Source organism: Selaginella moellendorffii, unplaced genomic scaffold (assembly GCF_000143415.4).
Source record: "Selaginella moellendorffii unplaced genomic scaffold, v1.0 SELMOscaffold_1, whole genome shotgun sequence".
In the NCBI taxonomy this organism is placed as follows: domain Eukaryota; kingdom Viridiplantae; phylum Streptophyta; class Lycopodiopsida; order Selaginellales; family Selaginellaceae; genus Selaginella; species Selaginella moellendorffii.
The window spans coordinates 3,218,945-3,234,115 of NW_003314262.1; the positions used below are offsets into that span (position 1 = coordinate 3,218,945).

Here is a 15,171-nt window from a genome sequence, read left to right on the forward strand (position 1 = left end):
TATAAGCCCCAAATATCAGAGAATTCATTGAAAATCTTCTAAAGGTTGGTTTTTTAAAATGTGAGTTCTCTATCGCACCTCGCTCAAGATCATCTCGGCTTGGAGCGCTCTCCCTGATCTCGCGAGACCCTCCACAATGGTGCTGTAGCTCACGCCATCCGGATCACAGCCTTGGCTCCTCATCCTCTGGAAGAACTTGAGAGCATCATCGATGCGCCCCGCCTTGCACAGCCCACCGATGAGCGCGTTGTAAGTCGAGACGCTCGGCGGACAGTGATGTCCACCGCCGCCGCCGCTGCTCATCTCCTCCACCATCCTCTCGGCCTCGGCGAGCCGGCCGCAGCTACAAAGCCCGTGAACCAGCGAGCAGTAAGTCACAGCGTTTGGCTTGCATCCCTCCATCGCCATCTCCCGGACAGCCTCCACGGCCTCCTCGATCTTCCCCGCCTTGCATAGCCCGTTCACCAGGCTGCTGTAAGTCACCACGTCGGGGCGGCACCCTGCTCTAGCCATGGCTTCCATCACGCTCCTGGCCTCCTGCGTTCTTCCCAGCTTGCAAAGCCCGTCCACCACCGTGCTGTATCCCACTACGTTGAGCCCACACCCGTCGCTGGAAGCCATCTGTTCCATCATCTCCAGCGCAGTGTCGATCTTCCCAGACTTGCACAGCCCGTCGAGGATGGTGTTGTAAGTCACTACGTTGGGGTCGTGGTGGCTGTCTCGCATCTGCTCTAGAACCTGATGAGCGTCCAGGACCTTGCCGGACTTGCAAAGGCCGTAAACGAAACTGCTGTACGCAACCACGTCCGGAGCACAGCCCGAGGCCTTCATGCGCTCGAGCAGCTGCTCGGCCTCTTGAAGCCTTCCGAACTTGGAGAAGCCATGGATGACGGACGTGTACGTGAAGAGATTCGCCGTCTTGCTCATCGTGTGCAGCAGCTCCTGAGCCTCGGAGAACCTCCCGGCTTTGCATAGCCCGTCCATGAGCGTGTTGTAAGTCACAACATCGGCCTTAACACCGCTCGCGGCCATCTTTTGGAGTAGAGAATCAGCCATCTCCAGGTTCTTTTCCCTGCAGCAACCGCTGATCAGTGTGTTGAAAGTAATGAGAGTCGGACAGCAACCTGCGCGGATCATCTCCTCTAGTAGCTCCAGCGCCTCTCCAAGCCTCGCGGACTTGCACAGCGACGCCACAACCTTAGTGTACATCAAGGCATCCGGCCGGAGGCCTCTCGAGATCACCTCCTTGAGGAGTTCCCGGCTTTCTTCCACCTTCCCTGCCTTGCAGTACCCGGATAGAAGAGTGCTATACGTTACCATATCCGGAGTACTCCTCCCGCCCCTGGAGATCATATCTCGGACTAGCTCTTCGGCTTCGTGCCACCTTTCTAGCTTGCAAAGTCCCTCGAGCAAACCGTTGTAGCTCACAACGTTGGGCTGGATATCCCTGGCAGCCATCGTTTCCAGAAGCCTCTCGCAGTCACCCGGCCTTCCCTGCTTAGAAAACCCGTTAACAAGCGCGTTGAAAGTCACAGAGTTTGGCGGGCAACCTGTTCGATCCATCTCGTCGACAACGTCGCTGGCTTCGCTCGATCGTCCAGCTCGACAAAGAGCGTCCACAAGCACCGTGTACATGACCACCGTCGGCTGGACACCCTCGACTCTCATCACCCTCAGCCACTTTCGAGCGTCGGCAAACCTCTCCTGCCGCGAGTAGCACTTCACCAGCGAGGAGCTAAAGATCGAGAGAGCCGGAGCAGCGCAGCCGGACCGCCGGGCCAGCAGCCTCACAAACTCTTGCGCAGTGCCGGATCTTCCAGCCTCACAGAGCGCCTGGACGACGGCATTGGAGGTGTCAAAGTCGAGCGAGCAGCCCCGAGCGATCATCTCCATGGCAAGCTCGTAGCCATCGTCGGCCATGCCATGCTTGCACTTGGAGGAGACGAGCACTGTGTAGATCGCGGCGATGAGCGGCGAGTCCCACAGTCGAAAGTATCCCACCGCGGCGCTTACGTCCCCGGCCTTGCACAGCGCGGAGATTATCGGGAGATGGGAGTACTCGTCGGGCTGGAACGAGGAATCCACCATTCTTGCCACGATTTCCAGCGCCGCGACGAGATCCCCGGCCTTGCAGTAGCAAGAGATGACCATGTTGTGGGAGAATGCATCGCTGGGGCACGACTCGAGAATCTGGCGCGCCTCTCGAGCCCTACCCGATCGCGTGAGGAGATAGATGAGGCAGCCGGAGGAGAATCTGGTGTGGAAGAACCTGGGGATCGTATCGGCGGCCCAACGGAAGAATGCGAGCGCCACATCGGGATCGCGTAGCCGCCGCACGACGCTCCCGACGACGTTCGATGGCGTCGTCTCGTAGCAGGCATAGGGGACGAGATCAGACTCCAGCTGCGGCCAGGGGCGCCCGCTCTGGAGCAGGCTCGCAATCTCTTGCACCGTCCTCTTCCATCGCATCGAAGAGCCCGAAGAACCCTAGATTCCCTTTCATCTGTGGAAGATTCTGCTATCTTTTTGCCCTTATAGTTTAGCGGAATATACCCAGAAAGCGGCCGAAGGTATATTCGTTTGATGGCTTTTCATCTTAAAGACGGTTGCTTGGCAAAAACCCTAGAACGCAAATGAGGGGGAAGAAATGGGCTGTGGAGCATCGAAAGAAAGCCCGCAGTCCGCAGCCATAGATCCATCCCCGATCGGTGACAGGAAGAAGGGCGCGATTGCGACAGTGGACGGCGAGTGCTCGGATCTCCGCGGTAATGGCGGCGACGATTTCGACTGCGACCCCGGGGACGATTCGTCCGCCGCGGCTAGGGCTTCCAAGGCGGTGAGCTTGATCGTCAGGACGTGCTCCCCGGAGCGGCAATCTAGCCCGCCGCGGCAGGAAGAGGAGGAGGAAGCGCGGGGCCAGAGCGACGAGGAGGAGGAGGAGGATGAGGGGAATCAGGGAATACTGAAAGCCGAGAGGGAGAAAGAGGATCATCACGGCGATCTGGAGGAGGATGGGAGTTCCGAGACGATTGTGTCGCCGTCGAAGTCCCCGGATCTGGCAGCGCTGGACGTGACAGAGAAGGAATGCTGCGGCCAGGGTGTGGATGATATTCTGCCAAAGGCCGCGGCGGCGGCGCTGGAAGCGATCGTCAAGAGCGCCGAGGATGACGTCCAGGCCATGAAAGTCGTCGCGGCCGTGGCTGCGGTGGGGGACATTCTCTTCGGTGGCAAGGAGGAGACCGAGACGAAGATCGAGAAGTGCCAAACGATCGTCAAAACTCTTGCCGAGGTTGATCCATCGATGCTGTGATTCTTTTCTTTCGTATGGTTTGGTTCTTCGTTCTAAATATCTTTAGCTTTCTTTTTCTCCAGGTGGATGCCAATACGATCAATGGATTTTTGAAGCCGGATCAACAAAACTTTCGTTTTCCAGGTGCTGAGAACTCAGCCCTGCCATGAACAAGTAAGCACGTAATGCATAAACTCTACTAGTCTCTCTGTGGCTCGCTTCTCACATTCTACTTCTTTTCTACGTCTTGCCCAGGACTTCCAGCTAACAATCAACCCGACGAGATCGTCGATGAGCACAGCGAGAACGAGAACGAGAACATCGACAGCAATTCCCCAAAGAGCAGCTTCCTCTTCGACTACTGCCAGAAGCTAAACAACTACAGGATTTCGCCGCCGTCTACAGCGTCGGCCTCGTCCTCCGAGGCCGACACACTGTCCATGGTCCAGGATTTCCTGGAGGAAATCGACCTCACCAAGGATTACGTGGAGCTCCCGCCCACGCCTAAAGTTTCCTCAAAGTCCAAGAACAGCAGCAAGATAAAGCAACTCACTTTCTCAGATGCTGTGATATGACATCAGAACCAGTGCCATTTCTCAATATTTTCAATCTTATGAGTTGAATGCACTGGCAATTCTAAAAATAATTCATTTTTCAATTAAAAACTGTAAATGAATAATAACCAATATTTAAGAATATTCAAGCATTTTATATAGATGGGAAAGATAATAATTATTTGTAGTTAGAACCAAGTAAAATTAAATATTAATTATAATAAAAATATATCTTTGTAGAAATGGGATATTTAAATATCCATATCCAAAAACCCTAGCTTATATGCAATCTGACAATTATTAAAATCCCACTATATTAATCTTAGTGTATAGCCATTAATACTAGTATATACCATTATAATCATATATTTGGTCTTCACATCATTCTCTCCTCTCGGAAAAATGGAAGGCAATCAAGGTTTTCTGGTTGATGTGCCAAGATTTGAAGGGACATTAAGAAGAGGCATTAGTGGATCTGTAAGTGGTATTAATTTAAATTTGCACATGCATAATTTCTATAGGATTGGCCTATGCTAAACCTTATAAACTTCCAGTCTAACATTTGATATTATCCCTTCCATTAAGCAATGAATTTTTTAAATAAACCATGTACTATAAAATTGGGAAAATAGATTAACATAAAGTTAATTCATTTTGTACTCTACAAATGGATGATGATAGAAGTTATAGCACCATTGTTGTCCCATTTGTATGTAGCCTAAATATTTAGTAGACTTGGGCTTGGTTAAGTGGAAGAATACTCATCAAATATTGATAATATGACTTAGTATTGATAGCTTGTGATAATTGCAAATGTTAATTCAATTCCGTTAGCAATATCAAATCTTAACTATATAAGAGTTTATATAGTGAAGCACCAATAGAACTTTGTACCCCTATGACATACATATGGATGATAAACATGTGTAAAAATGTGGCATATCCCTAACCAAGATATTAAAATGTAAAATGCCTTAACCATAAATGCATAATCATTACTTGAGAGAATCCTCTTTAGAAAAGAATGATGAAACACTAAGCAATTGATGAAAAAGTATCCAATAGTAGTTACAGACAAACTAATAAAAGCACTAACTTCCATCCAATGAGTCAAGTAGTTATAAGCAATAATGATATACTTATTACCAATAGTTGACATTAAAAAGGGCTCCAAACACCACAACTGAAATGGATAGGAAATTGTAATTAATTCTAATTTTCCATCTATAGCATGAGGGGGATTTAATGAGTTTAACACTAAACATAATTACACACATACTGGATAATATCACATTGCATATTTGGCTAATATAAAGATTTTTGCAACTTCACAATCACACAATGATGTCTTATATGCCCATCTAGAATAAAACAATCATGATAAACATATAGAAAGCGTGGAATAAAAATTGAAAACATCAATAGCTATAAATGATTATTAAACTTTATCCTTACAAAATAAAGAATACCATCCTTAAGGCAATATTGAGAATGTAAATGCTAAAATGGCAAAATCATCAGCAAGTCATATAGAATTTTTAAATCCATCATAAAGTTTTTAAATTCACAGCCCAACGTTTTGAGCCTTACAAACCTTTTTGAGAGAAGGTAAATCTTATTTTGCACTTTATGGACATTGAACATTAAGTATAGCAATTGCTAATAGCACTAAAAAATCTATAAATGTTAGAATAATAGATTCTTCAAGAATAAAAGAAGAGAGTAAAGAAGGGAGAGGAGCTTGAGAAAGGACATTAACATCAATTACAAAACTCTCTTAGTGATGAATAACCTCGAAATTATATATTTAAAACTTCAAAGCCTATTGAGAAATATGACCAATTAAGCTCTTTTATTCTAATAACGAAGTAATTGCAACATAATCACCTTTTAGTAATATTCAAGAATTATATAGATATGCATAAAGTTTTTCAAAACCCCAAACTAAACACTCTTTTGTCATGGAGTAGTTGTACACCAAAACTAAAAGAGTTGTCAACAGCTCTTTGAGATTTATAAACACCCCCTCATAGTCTATAGACCAGATGAAAGATGATATTGATAACTTTAACAATGTGCAAACCCTAAACAATACAATACAATTAGAAAGATGATTAATAAAACAATTGAGATATTGTACTTTATCATAAAAATGATGCACATTATTTACACACTTCGAAGTAAGAAACTTGAAAAGATCCACAAGTTTGTTAGGATTAACTTGTAAACTTTAACAAAAAATACAGTACTCAAGATAAATCATGTTTTTGAACCCAAACACACACTTCAATTGCTTCAACTTTAAATTAACTTTTTATAATTGATTTAACATTTTACAAACATCACGAATATACTCTTTATACATCCCTTCTGAGTGGATTAATACATCATCGATGAAATCAATAAATATATTCGGCATATCGTAAAGAACTTTGTCCATCATCCATTGGAAAGTCACTAGAGTATTAGTTAAACCAAATGGCATCACCAAAAACTCATACAAACTAAATGGCATATGAAAAACAATCACAAAAATATTTTTTTCAACTACTAACACTTACTATTACCCAAAAATAATATCTAACTTAGTGAACCAACTACTTCTTCCTGGACAATCTAAAAGATCAACAGTGTGAGGAAAGTAATACACATATAGGATAGACACTTCTTTTAATGGATAATAATAGATATAGAAACAAATACTTCTATTAGGGTTCATCATAAGACGAGGTTTAAATGCCCAAAGACTCCACAAGTTTTAGATAACACCCTTTTCCAAGAAACCACCAATGTATACGATGAATACATTTGAAGTTGTTTTTCGTTATGTTTTGCCCCTCATTATGATGTGGATAATGCTTGCATAGAATTTTAACATTTCTAGCAAAGGGAAATGACACTCGGGGTTTATATATAAGTCTCATTAGATCTTTTTCTAACATGATCTGCTTTGATATATTTGGCTCCACACAAAGCAAAAAACTCTAGAAGCAAATGCCAAATTGCATTATTGACTTAAATGGCTCATGATGAAAAACAAGCAATTGTTGAAATACATTATCACAATTGTTGGCATATTCAATATATACTTAAAGTGTCTATGAGAATGTTTTAATCTGCATGAGTGACTACACTCAAACTATTGTATTATTGCAATGCGGAGATACGCAAGAAACTCATATAAACTATAAGCAACCAAAGGGAACGACTTAAGAGACGATCCATAGGGTTTAAATATAGAGGGAAAGGGCCCATGAACAAAAGTGCACCCCTTTTTCCAATCGGTTAAGGGTCTTGGGATATTCAGGGTTAAGAGTCCTTGGGTTTGAATAATACTGGGCCCGGGTGACCTCCCAGGAAGTCCAAACTCATGAGTTTACATTTGGTATCAGAGCGATCTCGGGTCCGACTCTGTTGGTTGGCTAGGGGAATCACACCACATGTTGATTGACATTTGGCTGGTCCAATTTGCTCCCGCTAGGCTAGGGTGTCAAGAGAGCGGGGCTCTCGGGAGAGCTGCGGCTCTCAGCTTCCGTTCACGAGGGCGTGAACTTGCAGGGAAGCGTGGTGGATTGTAAGCAACCAAAGAGAACGACTTGAGAGACGGTCCATAGGGTTCAAATATAGAGGGAAAAGGCCCATGAATAAGAGTGCACCCCCTTTTCCAATCGGTTAAGGGTCTTGGGATACTTGGAGTTAAGCGTCCATGGGTTTGAATAGTACTAGGCTGGGTGATCTTTCGGGAAGTCTAAACTCAAGAGCTTACATAAACATCAAGCATCATTCTAAAAATGATAGATAGCAATCACCATGAAATGATTAAACCAATAGTACATACCATCCCTAGGATTCTCACAAAAGAACTCTAGCCAAACATGAGGATTAGTAGTAAGAGTAGAAGGAATTATACCATGCATTGTGAATATTATTACCAATTGAGTTTGATTGTTCAACTACAATCACATAGCATCAAGTAAGTACACCAACTACTACTCCAGAACTACTCTAGGGCTCACAATGGAGCTTTTTACATACCATCCCTAGGATTCTCACAAAAGAACTCTAGCCAAACATGAAGATTAGTAGTAAGAGTAGAAGGAATTATACCATGCATTGTGAATATTATTATCAATTGAATTTGATTGTTCAACTACAATCACATAGCATCAAGTAAGTACACTAACTACTACTCCAGAACTACTCTAGGGCTCACAATGGAGCTTTTAATGTAGCTCAAGGGTGGTTGGGTGGTGAAACACATCAAGAGGAAGCATAGTATAATTGAGGGAGATTAGATTGTTATCTTTTAGCGTTGGATATTAACATTAGTATTAGAGAAAGGAGAAAGAGGCTACTGCTCTACTATGAAAATAAACTAAAAACGAAAAAATAAAAATAAAAATAAAAAAGTTATAAGGAAAGTTAAATCTAAGATCTAAACCAAAATCCTAAATCCATTCCTTAGGGATAATCAAAGCTGCCCCTCAATCTCCACTAATATAAGTGTATGGATATGGAAATGTAATATAGAAATATAAATATCAATTAGCCAAAAACCTTGGCTTGATCCAACTCAAAACCAATCTAATGATTATTATGCTAATATTAGTATACAACATTGTAACTGTATACTTGGACCTCATATTATGATTTTTCTTAAAATAAAAATAATATACTTCTTAAATATATTTTAAAATAATTTTAGGATGTATTAAAATCTTATAAAAGACCTCTCCCTAATCATTGAATTTCATCAATCATTACAATATAAACAATTATTACTCCTTGTTATAAAAAAGGATTAATTTCTTTTTACATTTTATCATGCCTTTTTGTAACTTACTAATTAAAGTAAATTTTAGATTTTAGTATAAAGGATGTAATTACAATCAAGATTAATAAGATTAATTCTTTCATTTTTCTTATTTAGTGACTAGCTGAAAGTTTTGGAATAACAGGCCAACACACCAAGTTGGCAAGTTATATAATCCATCCAACAAATGAGACTTACCATATAAGTATGCACAATGTCTAGCTATGCATATACCAAGTGCAAATAGGATCCAATGACATCTGATATATGGGGTTGTTGACTCTGCACGCATCCTTGCATGAGAACTTTCATTTTACTCCCGGCTTGGCAAATTTATCTCAAGCTTTCCTGCAGTGGGAAATGGATGAAGATCTGTCTCTTGCATCCAGGCTTAAGCGCTGCAATAGTGCTCTGGAAGCACAAACGCTCCACGGGAGAGTGTTGAGTGCTCACAAGGGTGATCGATATCTTGCAAATCTGGCCATCCAGATGCACGGCCGACGTGGCGACGTGGCTAAAGCAAGGAGCGTATTTGACGGCATCGCACGACCCAACGTTTTCTCGTGGAACTCGATGCTCTTGGCATATGCCGCGAACGGGCATCTAGAGGAGGCCGAGAGGATATTTCAAGGGACATTGCTTAGAAACATCATGTCGTATAATTTAATGATGCTAGTTTACACGAAATCTTTTTACGTCGAAAAGGCTAAAAGCATTTTTGATACTATGCCCGATCGAAACCTTGAGAGCTGGAACGCAATGATCAAAGCAAATGCCGAGTGTGGGCATTTGATCCAAGCGAAGGATGTGTTTGATCGAATGCCCGAGCGTGATGTTATCTCCTGGAACACGATGATCGCTGCTTATGTCCGCGCCGAGAACACGCAAGAAGCCAAGGCAATGTTTGATGATATGCCCGAGAAAGGTATCGTGACGTGGAACACAGTCTTGTCGGCGTGTAACAACGACGTGGATGCCACGCACGCTGTCCTGCAGCAAATGCCCGAGTGGAATGTGGTGTCGTGGAATACCGCGCTGACCACGTTTGCAGACAACGGGCAGCTGTTCGCCACGGTGGATCTGTTTGAGAGGATGCCGGAAAAGAACGCTGTGACGTGGAATGCCATGATAATGGCATATGCCCATAACGGGCATTTGGCGCTTTCCAAGGCGTTGTTTCATAAGATGCCCAGGCCAGACATAGTGACGTGGAACACAATGCTAAAGGTGTTTTCAAGTTTTGGCCACTGTAAAAACGTTTATGACACAATGCCGGGATGGAATGTGGTCTCTTGGAATATTATGCTAGCCGCATATGCCCAGAATGGGCATATACTAGAAGCAGAACGTTTGTTTAAAGAAATGGCAGATTGGAGTGTGATAACGTGGAACATAATGCTAGAAGGATATGCTTTAGTTGGAAAAATAGAAGATTGTAGAAAGATATTTTTTTCAATGAAAGAGAAAAGCTTGGTATCTTGGAATTGTTTGATTCAAGCGTATGCCGAGAAAGGGGATGTTGAGAATTCGAAGTGTCTGTTTGACAAGATGCCCGAGAGAGACGTCATCTCCTGGACGGCAATGGTGGTGGCATATTCGCAAAATGGCTACTTTCAAGATGCCAAGAATCTCTTTGTGGAGATGCCGGAGCGCAGTGTGGTTTCTTGGACAGCAATGCTGGGAGCATATGCCTGGGCAGGGCATGTAGAAGAAGTAAGAATCTTCTTTGATACAATGCCTGAGAGAGACTCAGCAGCATGGTCTGCAGTAATATCTTCAGTCTCAAATGCTGGAAAAGTGAAGTGTGCTATTTTTTTGATGGTTACCATGAATCTGGAAGGCTTTGATGTTGATGAGATTACAATGATAAGCATTCTAGCAGGGTGCAGCGAGAAAGGACTGCTGGAAGAATGCCGCTGGTATTTGCTTGCAATGACAAATGACTATGGTCTAGTGCTAATTGAGGAGCACATATGGGTCATCATAGATTGCTTAGAACGATCAGAGCACAAAGAAAAATTTCCTAAAGTATCACCTCTTGTATATTCTTCAAAGAATGTGCACTAAAAATCCTTCAACCTCTTTTTCTTTCGCTTGTTTTTTTTTTTTTTTTTTTGTTGCTAATCTTCAGTCTCTACAAACCCAACATTGGCGACAAGGACCATCTTGTCCCGTGTTCTTCCCTTCAGCACAGCAACATCCTTGACTTTGTCTAGGAGCCCTTCCAGATCCTGGACGCCAAAAGCCGCGTAGTCTGGATCCTTGGAGTACCTCTGTCTGTAGATCCTGAGAAGATCACTCACCAGGATATGATACTGGAAGCTAACCAGCAGCTCCTGGAGCTCCCGCTTGAAAGCCTCTCTCGCAAGCTCACTACCACCACCACCACTGCCACTACTCTCCACCACTTCCTGGATCTCGATCACCTCCTCCACCTCTCGATGCTGCTCGCTGCCTCGCTCATCCGGCGAGTCGGACGAGTCTTGAGAAACGTCCAGCTTGCTCACGTAAACCACCACTTCCTCGTCCACCATGCTCTTGGATTCCTCCTTTGGAGCCTCGATCTCCTGTTCCTCCACCTCGTTCTCCCTCTCGTCATCGTCGTCCTCTTCGTCATCGTCCTCGTCGTTTTTGCCTTCACAAGCGCTCCCCCACACCTCTTTGTATCTCGCAGCCATGCGCTTCCCCATGGCCGTCAGGTGGACCTTCCTCTGTGAGCCTTTTCCCTTGATACACACCGTGTCTTGCATCCTCTCGATCAAGTGAACCAGCCTGCGCGACCCGTAGTCGGCCATGTAGAGTGGCTTCTGGTAGAGCTTGATATACTTCGATGGTATCTTGAGCATCAGCATCTTCCCGCCGTGCAAGCTCAGCAGCTTCACGAGCTGCCGCTTCAAACCGGAGATATCCCCCGGCTGGACGAAGGACGGGCTCCCTGGATCTTCTGGCTCCACCGGAAGTGCCGAAGACGTGCTTGGTTGCGACGTTGTTCGCACATTGATCTGAGTCCACTGAGGACTCGGGCTCATTTGCTGCGGAGAGTGACGCTCCTGCTGCTGCTGCTGCTGCATCAATCCCCACTCGCCACTGCCCTCCCTCCTAACGTACCGAGGCTGAGGAACTGGAATAGGTGGCGAGAGTCCGGTGGCGCCTCGGCCAGTTTCGTCACCCGACTCGTCGCTAAACATCACCGGGAACCGTCGATCCACACTCTCCCGGGGCTGGAAAGGCCTCGCCGGAACGAGGCCGTGTCCCCGAGCAACGCTGGTCCAGTCCCACACGTACTTCCCAGCGCTGCAAAGGCTTCCGGAGACGTATCCGGAAGGAATGGCGAGCACCACCGTGTAGTCGCGCTGCCCGAGCTTGTGGAGCGCCGGGGCGAAGTCGACGTCGCCGGTGATGAGAAGGATGGTGCAGGGTGGCCGGTTGTCCAGCGCGAACAGGAACATATCCACGAGGATGGCTTTGTCCGACGCATTCTTCCTGCCGTTTGGAACGTCGATGAGGTTGACGCCGGTTCTCTGGCAGCCTTCTCTCACCTTGCGTGGGAAATGGTTGAAGTCGCCATAAGCCGAGAACATTTTCACGGCGCCCCGGGTAGAAGAATGCATTCTCAGCGCCATCCTCACGTTTCCAGCAACCTCCTCGGGATTCACCTCGCCTGGAACCGTGCAATTCTCGATGTCCCACAGAATTGCCACCGGAGCACTCGGGATTTTCTGGTGTTGCTGCTGCTGCTGCTGTTCTTGCTGCTGCTGGATCCTCATATCCTCTCTTGGCACTCCAGTTCCAAATCCTTGCGTTGCTCGGGAAGGACCACTGCTACCAGAGTTGCCGATCCCTGTGAGCGCACTGCCGGACCCCATTGCGCCTTCGCAAAGATCTTCTCCAGCCAAGAACCCACTAAAAGCCGATCAAATCCTGGAACCCATTGACTTCCCGGGGGCGGGAGAGCGATCTACCACCGGCCTAGCCTACGATCCAAGCGACCCATCTCGCCTTTGCCGGCGAAGGAAGAGAACCAAAAAAAAATTGTCTCCACCACCGCCCTTACGTACAGCACGGACCCGAGCCAATCCCCTGGAACCACGTGTCGGGCCATCGACATATCCACAGTCGTTGGTAACTTAGTATCACTGTCCCTGGTTCTTCTTCCTCTTCCTCTTTGGCTTCTTTTTCACAGCGTCCAAGAGACTCGTTGGCTCGAGCTTTGCTTCTTTATGCGCTGCCACTTCCACCATCTCCACATCTGTGTTCTTCTCCGTCGAAAACACGGGACCAAGTTGCCTGTCTTGCTGTTGTGGCGGAAGTGCTTGGTACACTGATGCCGCAGAAACCAGGCCTTGAATCCCTCCTGGCTGTGTTTCCACTTTCACTGACTTTTTGACTGCCAGATCAAACTCGTCCAGTGCCTCAGCATCTGCATTTTACAGTTAAAAGCAGGGAAAAAGGAAAAACTTGGAACTTTACCGAGTGGTCTTGCGCTCTGGAGACTCCTGAGAGAGTGAAACGTTCATGTCAATTGGATACAAGGAAAGCTGAAGTGACGTGACTTGCATACCAAGTAGAAGCACCGCCTTGGAACAGTCGTCCTTCCTCCTTCCGTGCTGTGTCTTCTTTCGCGTCCGGCTCCTCCTCTTCGCTGTCCGTGTCGCTTTCCATCGGCGTAGCTTCAGCTTCCAGCTTTAAGCTTCCGGTTGAAGTGAATTCGTTAAGCTGTGGGCCTGTGTTAAGCTGTGGAACTGTATCAGCAACGACTTGGGCGGTCTTGCTGTCTTCTGACGGTCGATGCCGTCGGACTTTTCTTTGCGCTCTTTCGATCTCATGACTTTCGGCCTGAGAAGCGACCGCATTGTAAATTGAAAAGGAAAAGCAAAAAAGAAGCATACCCCTTTCTTCAATAGAGCCGCGGTTTCAGCGGCCTTTGACGCTGCTATACGCATGCATCGTAGTATTTCATTCATCCGGACGGCAACACCACCTCCTTTCTGGATCGCACAAACTTCTCCATGAGCGTTGACAGTCACTGTTAAACGGCCACCCATCACCGCTTCTTCCTTCAAGCTAGGATCTAACACCTGCAAAGTAAAATTTATAAGAAAAACAACGACTAGTGTCACACACAACGAAAACTTACGACTAGCTCGCCATCAGCCAAAAACCCGAATGTTACAGCTATTGGCAAATGATGTAGCGTAAGAGGAAGTGGCTCGCGAACCTGAAAGCACAAGGCCAGAATAAGATCAAGCAGAGAGCGTTTGAGAAAACCTCAGGGGGATGGATAGTTATATCCTGACCATCTGCACCACCAATGCTACATTCCGGCCTTCGAAACGAGAGAAGCCCAGCTAGAGCAGCCAGATTGGCAACGTCTATAAGATTACTGCCAATGAAAACCAAATGCTAACGTTCGAATGGACCAAACATCAAGAAAAAAGCTTACCCTCCATTGTCTAGAATGTGAATATCGATGCGCAAAAACCACACGGCTTTTCCTGCTAGAACACACAGTGATTCTGTGTCCACGGCCCTGCTTTCCCTGGAAACAGTAACAGTGAAGTTGATTGTTCTACACGAAAAGAAGAGAGAGAGAGAGAGAGAGAGAGAGAGTGATGGAGCATACCTTAAGCCACGATCGATAACACGTCCCAGCTCTACTGCTAATTCCCCAGGACGCCCAGGCTCAAAGGAAGGATCAGCCATTGGCGAAAATTCCGTGTTAATGACCAGGGAGCCCTCGTTCGGACGATCCGGGTATGGCGTCCCCAGCTGAGCGCTCACCACGGCCAGCACCCTCGTCTCCCCTTGCTGGACTTCCACAGCTCCATCTTCCCTGCCGAGAAAGAGATTTCGAGCGAATCGAGAGAACTTTCTCCTCTTACCTGGCGAAATTGATGAGCGAGCGGCGAGAATCAAAGGGAGCCCGGCCGTCGACACGCAGCTCCTGCCGCAGCGCCGATTCCACGAACTCCCGCTCGTTGATGCTAATGCGCACGCTGCCCGCCATGGCCAAAAACCCTAAACCTTAAACTCTATAAGATTAAATGTTTGATTATACTCTAATAAATATTATTGTACTAAGATATCTGACTAATCAAAGCTTTAGAAGGAACTTCGTTCACGATTGTCACTCCTAATCAGCTGAACCAATTGAACAAGCCTGTTATTCAGTGGCTGAAGAGGCCTTGCATTTTCTCCCTGGATAGAAAAAGAAAAAAAATTCTTAATTATTAAATCGATTAGTATATAAAGATACCTTCAAAGACGCTTTGAGCGCCCAATACTGGTTTTCTGGCTGTGAAAACCAGAATGTTAGAGCTTTGAGCTGCATGGAAGGCTAAAAGACTCTCACCTGGGAATAAACATATTCTCGGAATATGGAGGGGTTCCACAAGGATTTCAAGCAGTTCGGGATTGATAGTTCTTATAAATACATCTTCTGCCAAACGTGGAAGATAACATTCCAGATGAAAACATTTTAAGTTTAAAAAAGAAACAATAGCAAGATTAAATCT

The 15,171-nt window shown here is 45.7% G+C and overlaps 5 protein-coding genes across 5 annotated transcripts; 2 read left to right on the forward strand and 3 right to left on the reverse strand.

Moving 5' to 3' along the window:
* Positions 1–27: 27 nt before the first annotated feature.
* On the reverse strand, positions 28–2,490 carry LOC9630487 (putative pentatricopeptide repeat-containing protein At1g12700, mitochondrial). Its single transcript, XM_024685120.1, has one exon. The coding sequence runs from the start codon at positions 2,467–2,469 to the stop codon at positions 70–72; it is 2,400 nt and encodes a 799-aa protein (XP_024540888.1). The 5' UTR covers positions 2,470–2,490; the 3' UTR covers positions 28–69.
* Positions 2,491–2,647: 157 nt separating this feature from the next.
* LOC9630488 (neurofilament medium polypeptide) lies at positions 2,648–3,954 on the forward strand. Its single transcript, XM_024680485.1, has 3 exons — positions 2,648–3,289; positions 3,373–3,463; positions 3,545–3,954. Exons 1-2 carry the CDS (start codon positions 2,648–2,650, stop codon positions 3,457–3,459), a joined length of 729 nt encoding a protein of 242 aa, XP_024536253.1. The 3' UTR covers positions 3,460–3,463; positions 3,545–3,954.
* A 4,969-nt stretch (positions 3,955–8,923) lies between these two features.
* Positions 8,924–10,723, forward strand: LOC112348276 (pentatricopeptide repeat-containing protein At2g35030, mitochondrial-like). The gene is made up of 2 exons (XM_024680494.1): positions 8,924–10,004; positions 10,329–10,723. The coding sequence occupies exons 1-2, from the start codon at positions 8,924–8,926 to the stop codon at positions 10,721–10,723; spliced, it is 1,476 nt and encodes a 491-aa protein (XP_024536262.1).
* On the reverse strand, positions 10,706–12,539 carry LOC9657871. Its single transcript, XM_002962001.2, has one exon. The coding sequence runs from the start codon at positions 12,520–12,522 to the stop codon at positions 10,777–10,779; it is 1,746 nt and encodes a 581-aa protein (XP_002962047.2). The 5' UTR covers positions 12,523–12,539; the 3' UTR covers positions 10,706–10,776.
* A 25-nt stretch (positions 12,540–12,564) lies between these two features.
* LOC9630489 (exosome complex component RRP45A) lies at positions 12,565–14,666 on the reverse strand. The gene is made up of 9 exons (XM_002962002.2): positions 14,539–14,666; positions 14,280–14,489; positions 14,100–14,195; positions 13,925–14,039; positions 13,794–13,874; positions 13,546–13,734; positions 13,218–13,492; positions 13,127–13,152; positions 12,565–13,076 (listed from the first exon to the last, which is right to left on the reverse strand). The coding sequence occupies exons 1-9, from the start codon at positions 14,661–14,663 to the stop codon at positions 12,790–12,792; spliced, it is 1,404 nt and encodes a 467-aa protein (XP_002962048.2). The 5' UTR covers positions 14,664–14,666; the 3' UTR covers positions 12,565–12,789.
* Positions 14,667–15,171: the final 505 nt, after the last annotated feature.

Bases quoted from the DNA above. Each gene is read 5' to 3' on its own strand.
- LOC9657871 (XM_002962001.2), bottom strand. From the start codon at position 12,522: ATGGGGTCCGGCAGTGCGCTCACAGGGATCGGCAACTCTGGTAGCAGT.
- LOC9630489 (XM_002962002.2), bottom strand. From the start codon at position 14,663: ATGGCGGGCAGCGTGCGCATTAGCATCAACGAGCGGGAGTTCGTGGAA. The intron at 14,490-14,538 runs GTAAGAGGAGAA...CTTTCTCGGCAG, and splicing joins TCGCTCATCAATTTCGCCAG to GGAAGATGGAGCTGTGGAAG. The intron at 14,040-14,099 runs GTAAGCTTTTTT...TTTCATTGGCAG, and splicing joins CACATTCTAGACAATGGAGG to TAATCTTATAGACGTTGCCA.
- LOC9630488 (XM_024680485.1), top strand. From the start codon at position 2,648: ATGGGCTGTGGAGCATCGAAAGAAAGCCCGCAGTCCGCAGCCATAGAT. The intron at 3,290-3,372 runs GTTGATCCATCG...CTTTTTCTCCAG, and splicing joins TCGTCAAAACTCTTGCCGAG to GTGGATGCCAATACGATCAA.
- LOC9630487 (XM_024685120.1), bottom strand. From the start codon at position 2,469: ATGCGATGGAAGAGGACGGTGCAAGAGATTGCGAGCCTGCTCCAGAGC.
- LOC112348276 (XM_024680494.1), top strand. From the start codon at position 8,924: ATGGGGTTGTTGACTCTGCACGCATCCTTGCATGAGAACTTTCATTTT. The intron at 10,005-10,328 runs GTTTGTTTAAAG...TTTCTTGGACAG, and splicing joins GCATATACTAGAAGCAGAAC to CAATGCTGGGAGCATATGCC.